The sequence below is a fragment of the Lycium ferocissimum genome, chromosome 8 (assembly GCF_029784015.1).
Source record: "Lycium ferocissimum isolate CSIRO_LF1 chromosome 8, AGI_CSIRO_Lferr_CH_V1, whole genome shotgun sequence".
Lineage (NCBI taxonomy): Eukaryota > Viridiplantae > Streptophyta > Magnoliopsida > Solanales > Solanaceae > Lycium > Lycium ferocissimum.
Genome location: NC_081349.1, coordinates 31,616,207 through 31,635,821, shown reverse-complemented (window position 1 = coordinate 31,635,821; position 19,615 = coordinate 31,616,207). Strand labels below are relative to the sequence as shown.

At 35.8% G+C, this 19,615-nt stretch overlaps 1 protein-coding gene and 1 pseudogene across 1 annotated transcript; both read left to right on the top strand.

Annotated features, from left to right (window-relative positions):
- Positions 1-1,559: 1,559 nt before the first annotated feature.
- Positions 1,560-4,702, top strand: LOC132068033 (aquaporin PIP-type-like; annotated as a pseudogene).
- A 1,873-nt stretch (positions 4,703-6,575) lies between these two features.
- LOC132068031 (caffeoylshikimate esterase-like) lies at positions 6,576-9,539 on the top strand. Its single transcript, XM_059461492.1, has 3 exons — positions 6,576-6,979; positions 7,986-8,253; positions 9,005-9,539. The coding sequence occupies exons 1-3, from the start codon at positions 6,609-6,611 to the stop codon at positions 9,371-9,373; spliced, it is 1,008 nt and encodes a 335-aa protein (XP_059317475.1). The 5' UTR covers positions 6,576-6,608; the 3' UTR covers positions 9,374-9,539.
- The last annotated feature ends 10,076 nt before the right edge of the window (positions 9,540-19,615 follow it).

Genomic DNA, 19,615 nt, shown 5'->3' with positions numbered 1-19,615 from the left:
GAGCAAAAATTAAAGACTAGCTATTTGAAGGGCAAAATTATGGGTCATTTGCACGATTGCCCTTCAAAGGCACTGGTCTTTAATTTTCTCCCCTCAAATTGGTTGTCTTTAATTTTTTTCCCTTCTCCTAATACCCCGAGGTCCTGGGTTCAAACCTCGGCTCAATAACTAAATAAAAAATCCTAAGGCAGAGTTTCATAGCATAATTAGGCCTATTCGGGAAAAAGTTAGGCCTTACCCATGCCTAAAGGCAAAACTCTACCTTAACGCAGAGTTTGATTTGCCTCAAACTCTGTATGATCAGGGAGAGTTTACAGTCAAACTTCGCCGATCGTGCAGTTTCAAACTTTGCCTTAAGGCGTGTTTGCCTCAAACGCCGCCCGATCGTGTAGTTTAAGGCAAAACTTCGCTCCTCGAGAGTTTGAGGCAAAACTCTACCTTACAAATCCAAACTCTACATTGCGAATTTTTTTAAATTTGACTAAGCAGGGGTTCAAACCCGGAACCAAGGAATTTTTAGCAAAGGACAAAATTAAAGACCACCAATTTGAGGAACAAAAATTAAAGAACAGAGGCCATTCCGCACAAAAAAAATGCAAGTCCATATGAAGGACAATAAGTTTTTGACTTGCCTTTGGGCCTTTCTCCCATACATTTATTGGACTTTCTGTTTAGTGTTTGGACTAAAAAACAGTTTAGCCCATAGACTTCGACGAACTAGGTAGAAAGCTTTTAGACATGTGCTTTTATAATGTATTTAGACATACATTAATGCAAGTCAAACTTTAGACCTATGGGTGGAAGTTAGGCTCTCGCATTGGTAGGTTTATATTAACTTCATGTTTGTCCATCTGAATGCTGCTTCTCTGTATTTCATGTCATGTTTCTGTTAAGATTATCTAAAGGCGAATACAGAAAATGGGACAAGAGCCGCCAGAAAATTACATTATTTAAATAAAATAAAAAAATGATTTTTTCCTTATATATAAGTCATTGAATATCCTTGAAATGGATAAAACTTTAGTTTAGCAACAAGGGGATTCAGTTGGTTGAGTTCATAAATGGGTGGGTCATTTAAACCGATTAAAGGTTGAGATGAACTAGGTCAATCGGCTAAACAATGAGTAATAAAGCAAATTGTGTGACACTAATAATTTATTTTTTCCTTATTATGGCTATATGTGATATATCAAACAAAATAATTTGTTACCATGGGTCATTTTGGGTTACAACTTACATATGTAATTCAAAGCATCCCAACATTTTGATGAGTTAAATTGAGTGAATCAATGGCCGATAATAAATGAACAAAGTTGACGAGTCGCGTTTTACAAATAATTTCGTCACTTTTAATCTCTCGTATTTAATTTCTCGCTCGTACCGAATGAAAGTGAAGTGAAAGACCAAATCAACAACCTCATCACTCTTATCCAATAACCAATATTAATGAAACCTTGTCTGTGTATTTTTCAAGTCCTATAATTATATAACCTTGATTCTTGCCACTATGTATACAAACTTTATACAGCCAAACTCACTCTTAGCATTTATAACAAAAGATGGCAGAGGAAGTAGTGCAAGGCCGAACAAAAGTTCATCTCCGGTGGGGGACTACCACGAGCCACCGCCAGCGCCATTCATCGGTGTGGCGGAGTTGAAAAAGCGGTCCTTGTATTGGGCCTTGATTGCAGAGTTTGTAGCAACTCTTTTGCTGCTTTACATTGGAGTGTCGACCATAATTGGAAATGTGAGTGAAAGAGCAAAGATAGATGATCCATGTAGTGGAGTTGGGCTTCTTGGAATTGCTTGGGCCTTTGGTGGCATGGTCTTCATTCTTGTTTGGGCAATTTGCAGGATTGGCCTTCGCTGGGGGTGGTCTTTAGTTTTTATCCCTCAAAATGGTGGTCTTTAAATTTTGTCTTTTTAATTTACAATTTTACGTGCAAATTCTGCCTTTCATGCAAATTCTCCTTTCCAAGGTAGAATCCAAATTTCTGCCTTGCGATTTTTTTTTTTTTTTTTTTTTTTGGCTGGGGTTCGAACCCACAACCTCGGAGTGTTAGGCGAGGGGTAAAACTTAAAGACCACCCCAAATGAAGGGCAATCCGCGCAAAAAAAAGTTCTTGTTTATTGCACTGCTGGCGTTTCTGGTGAGTTTTCTCCCTATTATTTATTTTCTATTTTGATAAGGGTGGCAAATGAGCATGTTGAGTTAAATTTGAACGTGTCAACAAAATGGATAAAGGCAATAAAGTAGTAATAGCGTTAAGTAGCCACTTTTTAGCTTGTAATTGAAAAATAGTCACTATTATACAATTTCAAATTCCACATGTAAAACTCCAGAAAATTTTCATTTAATACTGGCCCCCACCAATTCATGTAAATTTATTATAGTTAAGTAATTCAGTGAGGTAATAATGCATATTAACTACGCGTACGTGCCAAAAGTCTATATACAAACACATGTCATAAGTATATCTATTGACTCGATATAAACACCTGACATATATAAGTTCTTTTTACCTATTTTCTGATATTTTACTTTTGGGGTTATTGTAGGTGATCACATTAATCCAGCAGTGATCTTTGGGCTATTCCTTTCTAGGAAAATATCCTTAAGGATTTTTGTACATTATAGTTCAATATTGGGGAGCCATTTGTTGTGTTGCTCTAGTAAAAGCCATTTATAAATCTAACTACGAACTCTATGGTGGTGGTGTTAACTTGATCTCCCCTGGCTTACAGTAAGGGCATCGCGTGGTCGGCGGAGATGATCGGAACTTTTGTTCTCGTCTACACGGTTCTATCGGCCACATATTCTAAAAGGAACGCCAGAGACTCTCATGTCCCTATGAGTAATACTGTAGTATCGTTTGACTTGAACTTCTACATATTGATGGATGTGTAATATATATTTGTACAATCGGATTAATTAGTCATAGCGTTATTATAAGTAACTCGATATGATAAGCTGATAATCTACTAAAATTGGTAATGAACTTGTTATTACATACTAGTATTAAATACCGCGTAAAAATATGTGCTTTTTAAAGTTTAGTCCTTAAAATAACCTCAATTGCGCTACTACGATAAAGCCGCTTTGTTGGCCTATGCCTGTTTGAACAAATTTGGTTAATCTTATCATCTTTTTTTTTTTTTTTTTTTTTTTGATATTGTTAACTTCTCACATATGTATTTAGCTTTACTTGGATTTGTTTTACTTAAAATGTAGACAAATTATAGGAATTATCTAAAATGGGAGGTTCTCTAATCTAAGTTCCTAAGTAGACGATAGCCGGTTTGGTCAAACTTCTATAATCTGCGGGTATATCTTTAAAAAAATCTTTTTTTTTTTTTTTTTTTTGTGAGAAGTGCTTTCGAAAAAGTAATTTGAAGAGCTGTCTTGGATCTGATTAGTAAAATAACCTATATAGAGCTTTTGCTTACATTTACTTCTGTTTTTAGCACGATCTATTTTGATTTTGAAAGCTTGCAATTATTTTATGACAACTTCTCCCTTAAGATAATTAGACTTATCTTGTCATCTTTAGCATATTCCCAATTTTTATTGTTTCAAATAATGACATTTGAAAGAAAGTGTACCAATATGGACAAAGCAATTTCGTGTTAGCAAAACATTTCTAAAAATATAATCCACATTCAATGTTTATGTACATTGCTAACATCATCAAGATTCTTACACTTTGTACATTAAATAATGATGTAAAAATGTATATGTTATTTTCTTGAATTGTAGGTGTTGGCACCTCTTCCAATTGGATTTGCAGTGTTCTTGGTTCACTTGGCCACAATCTCAATCACTGGCACAGGGATCAACCCCGCTAGAAATGTTGGAGCTGCTGTCATCTACAATAAACACATAGCATGGAAGGATCTTGTAAGAGCCCCCCCCCCCCCCCAAGGTCACATTATGAGTTTTAAAGACGGAATCGAATTTGAAGTTTATGAGTTTTTCCAATAGGTTAAAGATAATATACAATATAATATTAATTGATCTAATTGTCAAATAGCTATAGATATTTAGTGGACTCTTTAATACATATACATGATCTGGACTCCTTCCCCCCTTCATGGTTTGTGAGTCCGTACAACAACCTCAAGTTAATATATATACAATAACAACTGAGTTACTTTTTTGTTTTTTGTTTTTGTTTTTTTGTTCTCCACATGGTGTCTGGTATCTACATTGGGGCTCAACTAAATTTGGATTCGTGTCGGAAAGTCCCACATTGGAGGACGGATTTATACTCCTCGAACCTGAGAGTCTGGTTAAGGATGGAAGAGAACTTAGCACTCCTCCACAACCCCTTGTTGGTTAATGAACTCTTTGATACATATACAACTATACAAGATCTGGACAAAAGTTACTAGGTTCACATGAACCCATAGGTTATTAAGTAAATCCGCCTCTAACGAGCTACCGCAGAGGCATAGATACGTATGCCAAGGGGTGGTCAGTTGATCAAAGTTGCTGCCAAAAAAGTATATTACGTAAATATGTTAACTAGTATTTTTATACACATAAATATTACATCGTGCTGGGATTAATTTTTTTTTTTTTTTCCGTTTACTTGGGATATTTCCAGGAGGACCTTTCACAAGAACAATTATTGCAGCAATCTACCAACTAATATTGAGGGGGTGCAGGTGGAGATAAAGCTTTTGGTTGTAATGTCAAAAATGGCGTAACATATAATATATTATAATATGTGACAACTCCTCAAATTGAGTAGTTGTGATTGTGAAGTTTAGTGTGTGGAAATAATGTTGATTTATGTTTTGGTTTTAATTGCATTTCTCAGCTCAAAATTGTATCTTTTGCAAGCAATTCATTTTACTTTTGTAGTGGGTTAGATGTGCCAAGTAGACAGGTCGAGCTGAATTTGGGCAGGTCAAAATGAGTTGTGTTAATAAATGAGTCGGTCAACCCCCAACCCCCAATTAAAGTTACTGAATCGGACAAAATAAATGGTTATAATCTAACCCGTCCAAGAGTTACTTGGATGAAATGGACTGAGTCAAAATGAGTAAAACAAAATAGTCCAACCCGCCCAACTTTTCAAAATTTTTGTTTCCTTGTTTATTTTTTTATAATTTGTATGTTTACCTAATATTTTTTTTTTCTTTATTATGGCTTTACATAACATATCAAACAAAGAAAAAAAATTTAAAATATTTCTCATGGATCAGTTGAAGCTACGTATCAATTAAACTTTTAGTTGAACCAAATTAAAAGATCAAAAAGAGTTAAGAAACTAAAACGGATTAGGCGGATCATGCTTTTTATGAGTGAATTTTTGCCACCCCTAAAAGGGTGGGATCATCATGTTACATTGTTACTCCTATGCTGGGCTTAGTGGCCATTTTCTTAAGTGTGCATTCTGTTATGAGCTAACAGACATGCTATCAAACTCTTGTTTTTTTTCTTTTGTTTTTAGCCATTAGGGGTGTTAGTTAGATAAATAGGGTCCATTCATCATTAGTCAGATATCTCATATATGAATTTTCAGAATGGACAGGAGAAATTTTTAGTAGAAAACGCTTATTTCTTCATGAATTCTACATAACCCGAATCAAAATTAGTTAGGCCAATAAAATCTTAATACCCCATGATTAAGTATAATAAATAAACCAGACACATAGGTCCACTGCACTTTTGTAGCCGTCAATCTAGTTCCAATTTAACTACCAAAATTTATAATGCAATACTACTGAATAGGAACTTCCCATTAATAATTGTCACTGGTTCATTTCCTCTTCCCTTCTTGCTTCTACCATATTGTTACGTATAAAAGTGTTAAATAGGCGGGTTGGACCGAATTTGAGCAGCTCATAACTGATTAGACTAATAAATGTATCGATCATTAATGTGTTTAAATGTTATTAGCTTGATCAAAATGAACTATACAATGGGTAGGTTCATAGTCTAACCACAACTCTTAATAAATTTTAATTATTTTATTTGTTTTCTTATAATTTGTTAAACTATCCAATTTTTTATTTCTTTATTTAATATAGTTGTACATAGCATATCAAACAAAAATATGTGACATGAGTCAATTTGGTCTATATATCAACTATATTTTTAGATGAAGTTGTACTGGACGAGCAAAATAAATTAAGTTAATAATGAAAAAATTGCACTTTTGTCCTGCAAGCGGGCTGGCCTTTAGTTTTTGCCCTTATCAATTGAACTTATGTGGCATAAGTTCTTTAATGATGCGGAAACTATTATAATGCGAAAATATAAATTTAAACCTCGCAAAAAAGTTATTTACATTAGAAAGCAAAAATCTTAAAACTAGCAAAAAATTGGGGCAGAAGTGTCAATTTACCCATTAATAATCCGATGGATCATTAACCCATCCAAACTTTGGCGGATTAGACGGGCAACCCCTACCCATATTATTTTAATTCCAACTTTCAACTGTCACTAATATTATTATTTTTAATAAAGAAAATCCAATAAATGACGAAACACACTATTTTTCTCTATCTTTTTTGTTATCTTCTTCTTTCCATGTCCCCTATTTTAGCAATATACATAACCTATTCCCCGGCGCATTATAGCAACAACACCGTGAAAAATGAAACATCCAGTTTCTGAAGCAAACGAGTTGAGTCCATTTGGCTCACTGAGTCAAACCGAGTTTTACTCTCATCACTCAGTAACTCATAACTCCGAGTTCATTACAAATCCACGTGGCTTAAAACTATTCACTCAATGGTGGTCCCCACTTCCACCTGTGAAAATTACTGGTGTAGTTTGCGTAGTGCACGGATTCACTGGAGAATCGAGTTGGTTCGTTCAACTTACCGCAGTTCATATAGCGAAACATGGATTTGTTGTATGTGCGATTGATCATCAAGGACATGGTTATTCTGATGGGTTAATTGCTCATATACCTGATTTGAATCTTGTTGTTGATGATTGTATTAGCTTCTTTGATTCCTTCAGGTATGAGATAAGTTGCTTCTGATTTCAATCTAGCATTTGAGGAGAAAATGACAAAAATGGTCCCTTATTTTTATAGCAGGTTCAAAATAGTCCCTTAAGTATCATTTTGCCATGGCTTATTCGCTTCGTCATTTCTTTTTTCATAGTACTTTGTAACAGCCTCTCTACCTTCCAAGGTAGAGGTAAGTAGGGGTGTTCATGGTTCGGTTTGGGTCGGTTATTGGTTAAAACCATAACCAAACCAATTTAGTCGGTTTTTAAATGTCTAAAACCATAACCAAACCAAGTAAAATAATAACCACCGGTTTGTTTATTGTCGGTTTGGTTCGGTTTTTTTCAATTTATATTAGCCGTGACAATTCAAATATTCTCTCTCTACATTCTTCAAATTTCTTATGAAACTCTTTTTTCCTCACGGCCCGGGGGCGAACTTTCTTGCATATTGAGGGAAGACATACGTGTGATGTAAAATGAAAAGAGATAGTAGGATTTTTACTTTTTACCCTTATCTTCTGACTTATTAGAGTTGGGCTTGGATTGTTGAACTTGGACATATTCTTTTAAGACGTGGGCCTTAAAAATAAGTAGACCAAAATTAAATTAATAATTAAAAGGTATAAAATATCTTTAATTATTTATGAAAAGTTAATATTATACATATAAATAATTATAAATTTTATGTATATAATTATCGGTTTGGTTCGATATTTATTCGGTTATTTTTTACTATAACCATAACCAAACCAAATATTATCGGTTTTTCAAATTTAAAACCAAACCAAACCAAACCAAACCAAATGTCGGTTTTTTTATTCGGTTTGGTTTTGGTTTTAACCAAAACTGTGAACAGCCCTAGAGGTAAGGTCTGTGTACACTTTAGCCTCTGTAGACCCCGCTTAGTGGGATTTCACTGGGTATGTTATTGTTTGTATACCTGATTTAAATCTCGTTGGTGATGACTTATTAACTTGTTTGGTGACTGTATTAACTTCTTCGATTCCTTTAGGGATCACCACGCTCCGCCATCGTTGCCGTCGTTTCTCTACGCGGAGTCGCTTGGCGGTGCAATCGCGCTACTTATAACTCTCCGGGAGGGCGATTCTGCTCCACACAGGCCGTTTGACGGTGTTGTTTTAAATGGAGCTATGTGTGGGATCAGCAATAAGTTTAAACCGCCGTGGCCTTTGGAATATCTACTTGATATTGCAGCAGTTTTGATTCCCACTTGGCCCGTGGTTCCCACTCGCGGCTCGTTGCCTATGGTTGCATTCAAGGTATGTGATAAATGTGATTTCAGATCGAAGCATAGCCAGAATTTTAACTTTATGAGTTCTGAATTTTAGAACGATTATTTCAAATATTAATAATTGAGTTCTAAATTATACTGGTATTTAGACATATTTAATAAATTTCTAAATGCAAATTACACTGTTTGAGCCAAAGTTGTCTTATCCATATCCAAGCTTCTTGCTCCGTCCTGAATTTTTCCAATTATTGTCTAAACATCAATATACATAGTAGGTGTTTGACCATAGATTTCAAATATTTTCACTTTATTTGAAATTTATAGAGTTCTGCACCGGGCTGCCTCCTTTTTTGGAATTTATGGAATTGGAACTGAAGATGGAGTTGCGTTGGTTATACCTTGTGTAAAGAATATTAGGAATAATATTCATGCTTGAATGTACTTTTTTGAAATACAACTTTAAAAGTGAAATATGAGTTGAAGAACAGGTTATAAGTTGTTTTCCAAAAATTTGAAATACAACTTCAAGTTGGATGTGGAATTTTCATTACCAAACACTAATTTTCAAATAAAGTGAAAAATTATTTCAGAAAAAAATGAATACTAACTTTTGTGGTCAAGATGTAGTTAATTTTTAAACACGAATATACTATTTGAGCAAAAGCTAACCGACGTGACCGAGCTTCTAGCTCTACCCCCGAATTTTCAATTTACCATTTGAGCATTTCTCTTTTGTGGCTTTTATTTAATTTTTGGTTCTTTTCTGGTAATTCACGAAGGAGGAGTGGAAGAGGAAGCTGGCAGTAGCAAGTCCAAAGAGGCCAGTTATGAAACCACGCGCAGCGACGGCGCGTGAGTTGATGAGAGTATGCAGGGAGTTACAGGGGAGATTCGCAGAAGTGAAGGTGCCTTTTCTGATAGTACACGGTAGCGATGACATCATCTGTGATCCTGCGTGCGCAGAGGAGCTATATCAACGATCGACGAGTAAGGATAAGACGTTGAAAATATATCCTGGGATGTGGCACCAGCTTGTTGGTGAACCGGAGGAGAATGTGGAGAAAGTGTTTGGAGATGTCGTCGAGTGGCTTAAAACGAGAGCTGAGGGTAAAACCGGTCAGAAGACCACCGTGGATGGAGGCGCGTGAGGAAGTGGCAAGTCGGAGTTGGTTGGGAATATTGTAGTTAAGGAGTGGTTAGAAATGCAGTAAGTTAGTTAAAGAACAAACAAACAGTGTGATGTAACTTAAAAGTGCCAGAAATAAATTTGTAGAAGCAGTTCATTTATATGTATCTGCATTATTTATGTGGCTCTATTTAAACTTTTATCAATGCAATACTTGATGATTTTAGGTTATTTAAACTAAGATTTTTAATCCTTTTACTGGCATATAAATATTTAGCAAAACTAAAAGTCTACTTTCCATTAGTCCATAACCACAACTTCCTAGTAATGCTTGTATGTATGATTTCTTTTTCCATTTTGCCATATTTGGCGCTCTGTTTGCATGACTTTAGAGAGATTGTTGGTCTTTCGAGATAATTTCCTTGTAGCTTTAGGTTTACTTCATTCCTTTTTACACCTTCAGTCAGCACCTTTGCATCTTGAATTCGATGCAGATATGAGATTACAAATCTTTTGAGACGATCAGCGTGTCCGGAGGAGCTATATCGCCAATCCTTAAGTGTCCGGAGGAGCTATATCGCCAATCCTTACTCTCGGGATGTGGCACCACCTCGTTGGCGGAGAATGTGGACAAAGTGATCGGAGATGTCGTCGAGTGGCTTAAAATGAGAGCCGAGGGTAAAACGGGCCAGAAGACCACCGTGGACGGAGGCCCATGAGGAAGTGGCGAGTGGGAGTTAGTTTGGCATATTGTAGTTGAGGAGTGGTTAGAATTTAGAAATGCAGTCAGTCAGTTAAAGAACAGCCAAACAGTGTGATGTAAATTAAGGGACCAGGAATAAACTTTTAGAAGCACTTCATTCATATGAATCTTCATTAGTCGTGTGGTTCCATTTAAACTAATATCAATGCAATATTTGGTGGTTTATGTTATTGTTCTAGTGGCATATAAATATATAACAAAACTAAAAAATCCCTTTCAAACTAAACCATAACCACAATTAATTGGTAATGCTTGTATGTAAATTCTCTTCCATTGTGTCATATTTTGTGCTATCTACGACTTCAGAGAGATTTTAGGTTTTTCGAGACAATTTCCTTGTAGTTTTAGGTCTCTCTTCGTTCCTTTTAGCACCTGCCGTCACTCTCATTCCCTTCAACACCTTTAGTCACCATCATCAGCATCTTGAAGTAAATGCAAAATGATCAAACCATTCCAAGGGCCCTTTCCTTGCTTGCCTCTGTCTCTTTGCATTTTTAGGTCCACTTCATTTTTTTTAAACACCTTCAATCACCATCATTTGCATTATCTGGATACCAGCATTGGCTGAATGCGTTTTTTCCCCAATAATCCTTTTAGTAAAGAAAGAAAAACAAAGAGCATATTTTTAATCAAACAACACAATAAACTTGTCAAAGCAGGTACTCCAGCAGCAGTATACAGGTCTAATAAAGGTTGAAGAAGATAAAGCATAACATTACCATTCACAATTTTTCCTAAGACATAGTTTAGTTATGCCTTATGGGGCAAAATTTTAGTTAAGGCATAACAAAATTATGCCCCATAAGGCAAGAACTTTTCCTTAAGGCATAGACTTTGCCTTATAAGGCATAGACTTTGCCTTATAAGGCAATGTTTAAGTTATGTCTTAAGGAAAAGTTCCGCCTTATGGGCATACTTTTAGTTATGTCTTTGGGGCATACTTTTTAGTTAAGGCATAACTAAAAGTTTACCTTGAAAAGTAAAAAAAAAAAAAAAAAATAATATATATATATATAGATGCCTCAAGGCAAAGTTTGCCGGAGGGGACATAGCAAAATTTAAACTTTGCCTTATAAGGCAAACTTTTAGTTATGCCTTAAGGAAAACTTACGCCTTATGGGGCATACTTTTAGTTATGTTTTATGGGGCACACTTTTAGTTAAGGCATTACTAAAAGTTTACCTTGAAAAGTTAAAAAAAATATATATATATATATACAGGCAAAGTACGCCCTCCTCCGTGACTTTTAGTTAAACATAACTAAAAGTACGCCGGAGGAGAAGATAGCTTAAATTTAAACTACGCTTTGCAAATTTTTTTAAAATTTTTGACGAGCGAGGGTTCGAACCCGAACCTATGGGTTTTAAAATTTAGCGAAAAAAATTTAAAAAAAAAAATATGAGGGCAAAATTTAAATACACCAAAAGAAGGGCAATTCGTAAGTTTTTGACTTGCCTTTGGGCCTTTCTCCCATACATTTATTGGACTTTCTGTTTGGTGTTTGGACTAAAAAACAGTTTAGCCCATAGACTTCGACGAACTAGGTAGACATTTTTTTGCGCGGATTGCCCTTCTTTTGGGGTGGTCTTTAAATTTTCTTTTCCTCTCATATATTCTTTAAATTATGCCCCTCATATTGCTGGTCTTTAATTTTTGCCCTTCGAATTGCAACTTTCAGCGTTCACGCAAAAATCATGAGGTTCTGAGTTCGAACCCCCGCTCAAGCATAAATTAAAAAAAAAGTTGCAAGACAAAGTTTGGATCGCGTGTATGCGAGACCCGGCATACTCTTGTTAAGGAATTACTAAATTTATGCCGGACCCGGAATACTCATGCCTTATGGGCAGATATGGCATAAGTATGCCGGGTCCGACATAACTTTGGTAATTCCTTCACAAGTTTATGTCGGTGGAGGCATACTTTTAATGGGCAAACTTTTATGTCGGACCCTGCATAAACTTGTGAAAGGAATTATGAAAGTTATGCGGACCCGCATACTTATGCCAAGTCCGCATAAGGCATAAGTATGCCGGGTCCGGCATAACTTTGGTAATTCCTTCACAAGTGTATGCCGGTGGGGGCATAGCGAAATTTAAACTCTGCCTTACGATTTTTTTTTAAAATTTTGACTGTGTGTGGGTTCGAACCTGGAACCCATGAGTTTTAGCCGAAGGGCAAAATTTAAAGATTTCAAATATGAGGGGCAAAATTTAAAGACCACCCCAAAAGGAGGGTGCAAATTGCCCCTAGGCAGAAAGCTTTTAGACATATGCTTTTATAATGTATTTAGACATACATTAATGCAATTCAAACTTTAGACCTGTGGATGGAAGTTAGGCTCTCGCATTGGTAGGTTTATATTAACTTCATGCTTGTCCATCTGAATGCTGCTTCTCTGTATTTCATGTCATGTTTCTGTTAAGATTATCTAAAGGAGAATACAGAAAATGGGACAAGAGCCGCCAGAAAATTACATTGTTTAAATAAAATAAAAAAATGATTTTTTCCGATTATGGATAAGTCATTGAATATCCTTGAAATGGGTAAAACTTTAGTTTAGCAACAAGGGGATTCAGTTGGTTGAGTTCATAAATGGGCGGGTCATTTAAACCGATTAAAGGTTGAGATGAACTAGGTCAATTGGCTAAACAATGAGTAATAAAGCAAATTGTGTGACGCTAAATAATTTAGTTTTTCCTTATTATGGCTATATGTGATATATCAAACAAAATAATTTGTTACCATGGGTCATTTTGGGTTACAACTTACATATTTAATTCAAAGCATCCCAACATTTTGATGAGTTAAATTGAGTGAATCAATGGGCCAGATAATAAATGAACAGGTTGGACGAGTCATGTTTTCATAGCTAATTTCGTCACTTTTAATCTCTTGTATGAATTTCTGGCTCTGTGACTGAATGAAAGTGAAGTGAAAGACCAAGTCAACAACCTCATCACTCTTATCCAATAACCAATATTAATGAAACCTTGTCTCTGTATTTTTCAAGTGCTATAATTATATAACCTCGATTCTTGCCACTATGTATACAAACTTTATACAGCCAAACTCACTCTTAGCATTTATAACAAAATATGGCAGAGGAAGTAGTGCATTGCCGGACAAAAGTTCATCTCCAGCGAGGGACTACCACGAGCCACCGCCAGCGCCATTCATCGGTGTGGCGGAGTTGAAAAAGTGGTCCTTGTATTGGGCCCTGATTGCAGAGTTTGTAGCAACTGTTTTGCTGCTTTACATTGGAGTGTCGACCATAATTGGAAATGTGAGCGAAAGAGCAAAGATAGATGATCCATATAGTGGAGTTGGGCTTCTTGGAATTGCTTGGGCCTTTGGTGGCATGGTCTTCATTCTTGTTTGGGCAATTTGCAGGATTGGCCTTTGCTGGAGGTGGTCTTTAATTTTTATCCCTCAAAATGGTGGTCTTTAAATTTTGTGCTTCAGGCAGAATTTACACGGCACAGGCAGAATTTCTACCCATGCAAATTTTGCCTGAAGGTAGAATCCAAATTCTGCCTTGCGATTTTTTTTTTTTTTTTTTACTGAGCTGGGGTTCGAACCCATAACCTCGGAGTGTTAGGCGAGGGGTAAAACTTAAAGACCACCCCAAATGATGGGCAATCCGCGCAAAAAAAAAGTTCTTGTTTATTGCACTGCTGGCATTTCTGTTGAGTTTTCTCCCTATTATTTATTTTTTTATTTTGATAAGGGTGGCAAATGAGCAGGTTGAATTAAATTTGAACGTGTCAACAAAATGGATAAAGGCAATAAAGTAGTAATAGCGTTAAGTAGCCACTTTTTAGCTTGTAATTGAAAAATAGTCACTGTTATAGAATTTCAAATTCCACATGTGAAACTCCAGAAAATTTTCATTTACTACTGCCCCCCACCAATTCATGTAAATTTATTATAGTTAAGTAATTCAGTGAGGTAATAATGCATATTAACTACGCGTACGTGCCAAAAGCCTATATACAAACACATGTCATATGTATATCTATTGACTCGATATAAACACCAGACACATATAAGTTCTTTTTACCTATTTTCTGATATTTTACTTTTGGGGTTATTGTAGGTGGTCACATTAATCCAGCAGTGATCTTTGGGCTATTCCTTTCTAGGAAAATATCCTTAGAGGATTTTTGCACATTATAGTTCAATATTTGGGAGCCATTTGTGGTGTTGCTCTAGTAAAAGCCATTTATAAATCTAACTACGAACTCTATGGTGGTGGTGTTAACTTGATCTCCCCTGGCTACAGTGAGGGCATCGCGTGGTCGGCGGAGATGATCGGAACTTTTGTTCTTGTCTACACGGTTCTATCAACCACATATTCTAAGAGGAACGCCAGAGAATTTCATGTCCCTATGAGTAATACTGTAGTACCGTTTGACTTTAACTTCTACATATTGATGGATGAGTAATATATATTTGTACAGTCGGATTAATTAGTCATAGCGTTATTATAAGTAACTCGATATGATAAGCTGATAATCTACTAAAATTGGTAATGAACTTGTTATTACCTACTAGTATTAAATTGTACCGCGTAAAAATATGTGCTTTTTAAAGTTTAGTCCTTAAAATAACCTCAATTGCGCTACTACGAGAAAGCCGCTTAGTTGGCCTATACCTGTTTGAACAACTTTGGTTAATCTTATCCTTTTTTTTTTTTTTTTTTTTTTGATATTGTTAACTTCTCGCATATGTATTTAGCTTTACTTGGATTTGTTTTACTTAAAATGTAGACAAATTCTAGGAATTATCTAAAATGGGAGGTTCTCTAATCTGAGTTTCTAAGTAGACGATAGCCGGTTTGGTCAAACTTCTATAATCTGCGGGTATATTTTTAAAATTTTTTTTTTTTTTTTTTTTTTGTGAGAAGTGCTTTCGAAAAAGTAATTTGAAGAGTTGTCTTGGATCTGATTAGTAAAATAACCTATATAGAGCTTTTGCTTACATTTACTTCTGTTTTTAGCACGATCTATTTTGATTTTGAAAGCTTGCAATTATTTTATGACAACTTCTCCCTTAAGATAATTAGACTTGTCTTGTCATCTTTAGCCTATTCCCAATTTTTATTGTTTCAAATAATGACATGTGAAAGAAAGTGTACCAGTATGGACAAAGCAATTTCGTGTTAGCAAAACATTTCTAAAAATATAATACCACATTCAATGTTTATGTACATTGCTAACATCATCAAGATTCTTACACTTTGTACATTAAATAATGATGTATAAATGTACATTTGAAAGAAAGTGTACATTATTTTCTTGAATTGTAGGTGTTGGCACCTCTTCCAATTGGATTTGCAGTGTTCTTGGTTCACTTGGCCACAATCTCAAACACTGGCACAGGGATCAACCCCGCTGGAAGTCTTGGAGCTGCTGTCATCTACAATAAACACATAGCATGGAAGGATCTTGTAAGAGCAGCCCTTCCCCCCAGGTCACATTATGAGTTTTAAAGACGGAATCAAAATTTGAAGTTTATAAGTTTTTACAGCAGCTTAAAGATAATATACAATATAATAATAATTGATCTCACTGTCAAATAGCTACAGATATTTAGTGGACTCTTTAATACATATACATGATCTGGACTCCTTCCCCTTCATGGTTTGTGAGTCAGATAACAACCTCAAGTTAATATATATACAATAACAAGCTGAGTTTTTTTTTGTTTTTTGTTTTTGTTTTTTTGTTCTCCCATGGTTAATAAGATCTACATTGAAGGCTCAATTAAATTTGGATTCGTGTCGAAAAGTCCCACATTGGAGGACGGATTTATGCTCCTCGAACTTGAGAGTACGTTAAGGATGAAGGAGAACTTAACACTCCTCCACAACCCCTTGTTGGTTAATGAACTCTTTAATACATATACAACTATACTGGATCTGACGAAAGTTCTTACTGTTCACATGAACCCATAGGTTATTAAGTAGATCCGCCTCTAACAAGCTACCGCAGAGGCATAGTTACGTATGCCAAGGGGTGGTCAGTTGATCAAAGTTGTTGCCAAAAAAGTATATTACGTAAATATGTTAAATAGTATTTTTATACACATAAATATTACATCGTGCTGGGATTAATTTTTTTTTTTTTCGTTTACTTGGGATATTTCCAGGAGGACCTTTCACAAGAACAATTATTGCAGCAATCTACCAACTAATGTTGAGGGGGTGCAGGTGGAGATAAAGCTTTTGGTTGTAATGTCAAAAATGGCGTAACATATAATTGTAACGACCCGTTTGGTCGTTTAGCACCTGTGAACTCATTTTCGCTAAAATACCCTTTCGTAGTTTAAAGGGTATTCTTGATTTGCGGGGATTGGTGACACGGTAATTTAATTGGCGGATACTTTTTGAAATATCTTTTTATTTAATATGTGTGAATAGTTTATTTATAGGAATATAAGTTTCACACATATAAGGTCTAAGTTGGTAATTAAAGTATTTGGCGGAAGGACTATATTTCTACAGGTGGTTAAGTGAATAAGTAAATTGTAGAAATTAATGGGAATATTATTTGCACAAATATATAAGGCATGAGGTGAGAGTATTTATTTTATTTTACTTTATTTGGCTAATATGCTAATGGGTTGATGGACTAAAGTGCAATTGTTTGGTTATTAAATAAATGGTAAAGAAGTGGGCCAAGCCCATTGCCTATTCTGGCTGAAACCATGTTATAGTGGTTGTGGGAATAAAATACCTAGGGAATTGATTTTCTTAATTTGTGAAAGAAAAAAGCAGTTAGTAAAAAAAAAAAAAAAAACCTACTGGGCATAACAATAGACAGAAAACGAGTGAAGGAAATATATTCTCTTGGATCAATTTTTAGGGGTACATCAGCGTGGGCATCAGGTATGATAATACTTGATTTAAGTTTTATTTGTTTACTAAAAGAAGGTAGAAGAATCATTGTGTAAGGACGAGTAAAAATGACAGAAAGAATGGGGATTTGCTAGCAGTTGAAAAAAATAATAATAGAGTGAATGTTGCTGTGTATAATTTTCCGTGTACAATTTGGACTTTACGGAGGGAGTAATAAATTTGTTAGGTAGGTAGTAATGATGAGGATAAAGAAAAGTTACAGGTTAAAAGTTTTGCTACAATTCTAGTTGCACTGTTTCGTTCCATTCTTTCTTTTTATCCGAATGTTGACTAGATCTATTATTAATAATTATGGCAGTGGAAAGGTAGAGCAGGTGGGGAAAGAATGGCAGCCCCCCCCCCCCCTCCCCTTTTCGTCCTTCTTCCTCTATTTTAAATGTAATCCATGACTTTCTTTTTATATATAGACTTTCACACGTTTTCTTGTTTTGTATGCACTGTAGCAATTTTCAGCTTTTTTCAAGCTTTGGAAAGTGGCCCATGATTTAACTATTATAATATTGGTTTGTTCAAAGAACTTTTACAATGGTCAATTGAATTGAGGGCTAAAGGTAGGGTAAAAATTACCTAGACCACTAGTTGGCAGTAACGAGTGAAAACTTGCATAGGAATTGATTCATACGTTTTTCTTTCTTTTACAAGGACACTGCACGAGTTGTCATGTGCTAATCTAAAACTTCCTTTTATGTTTTTCGTGTTCCAATTTCAATTCTTATATAGAGGGTCTATGTATTTTTAATATTAGGTGTATTGGATTATATGTGTACTTCCAAATCCATGTTATTTAAATTGTGGAAAGGTAGATTGTGTCCGAAGTTAAAATATTGGGGTAATTAAAGGTTTTGAGTCCTAGTCCTAAGAAAGGAGATTAATGATTTGAGAGTCCATTTATGGATGAAATTGTCCAATTTTAAAAATATATGATCCTTATATAACGAGTGAAATTATTTTTCAATAAAATTCCAATCTTGTCCTTGTGGGCCCAAGGCCACTTTTTGGGGTGCGTTTTTGGGTTTCGAATATAAATATAGCAATATGGGTATCCTTAGATTCGTATTCTAACGTAGATCGCATATTTTATAGATTTTGATCGTTCAGAGGCTCCACGCAAAGGGAAGACATTAGTTTGATTGTTCGTGGCACCGCTCGGCATTGAGGTAGGTTACGGTCTACTTTAGTTAGACTCTGATTAGAGAATCGTATGTCACACCCTAATTTTCGATAGGGCATGATGGGCATCCGACCCTTACTTAGGGCCGAGCGAACCTGCTGACTCTCGTGATACTCATAACCATACTGGGCCCTCAAATCATAACATGAATGCATAACGAAAACCTTTCAAAGAATAATATGCTTTTCGTCTTTCTCAAATCAAATGAAATCTGTAATCGTATGAAATCCGTACTACAATGCATAATCATACATCGGCTTATAGAGCCGCTTATAAAACTGACATATACAATACTTGACTCTGTCTGCAAAGTCTCTAACATGGAACATGATGCCATAATATAAATACTCTGACTCGGCAGCACTCCAGGAAGAAATGGAGCTCGCCAATCCAGCTGGAACATCTTCTACTGATATCCTCGGCTCATCTATATGTACCTGCGCGGCATGAAACGCAGCCCCCGAAGAAAGGGGGTCAGTACGGGATATGTACTGAGCATGTAAAGCATGAAATACAACAAACAGGATTATAACCGAACTGGGACTTACAAAAGCAAATATAATAACCAGAGAATCAAAAGACTTGCCTTTGAATCATATATCATGCATATCAGAATCATATCATCATATCACTACGTATACATGTCGTACCCGGCCCTCCAGCGAGGGACTCGGTGAATGAGATCATAAAATCATCATGCATAACCATTATATATATATATATACATATATATATATATATATATATATATATATATATACCGTACCCGGCCCTCTAGTGAGGGACTCGGTGAAATAATCATATACATACCATACTCGGCCCTCTAATGAGGGACTCGGTGAATAATCATACCGTACTCGGCCCTCTAGTGAGGGACTCGGTGAATAATCATACCGTACCCGGCCCTCTAGTGAGGGACTCGGTGAACAATGCAGTAGAGTGTGCACGAATACGTACCCGGCCCGGGACTCGGTGAAAGACACATTGAGGCATGCACGAGCAGAGTAGTGAGAAACCATATGCATACAAATCATCAATACAGACTCGATAGATACGTAGACAAATCACGCTCGAGTATCAAACAATAGTCATATCATGTTTCCTCCGGATGTCACTCGGGAACATATCAAATAAAACTTAGAAATAATGAGTACGTGTCAGAATCACGTGAAGTAGTTTGCGGAAATCAAGGACATAATCGTCATTACAGACTCGGTAAATAAGTAAACAAAGTAACGCTTAAGTACCAAACGAAGGTCACATCAAATCCGTTCTGAATGTCATATCATTAGGGCTGCCTTAAAAGAAATCCGAGGGATCGTAGACGTATACTGAACCAATCCGAGTCCGCCCATGAAAGTTACGGGCATTACCCGTTCATGGAATCTTCTATGAACGTATCGAAGCGATC

Excerpts from the sequence above, each read along its gene's own strand:
- LOC132068031 (XM_059461492.1), top strand. The coding sequence starts at position 6,609 with ATGAAACATCCAGTTTCTGAAGCAAACGAGTTGAGTCCATTTGGCTCA. Across the intron at positions 6,980-7,985 it reads AGCTTCTTTGATTCCTTCAG|GGATCACCACGCTCCGCCAT; the intron begins GTATGAGATAAG and ends CGATTCCTTTAG. Across the intron at positions 8,254-9,004 it reads TGCCTATGGTTGCATTCAAG|GAGGAGTGGAAGAGGAAGCT; the intron begins GTATGTGATAAA and ends TAATTCACGAAG.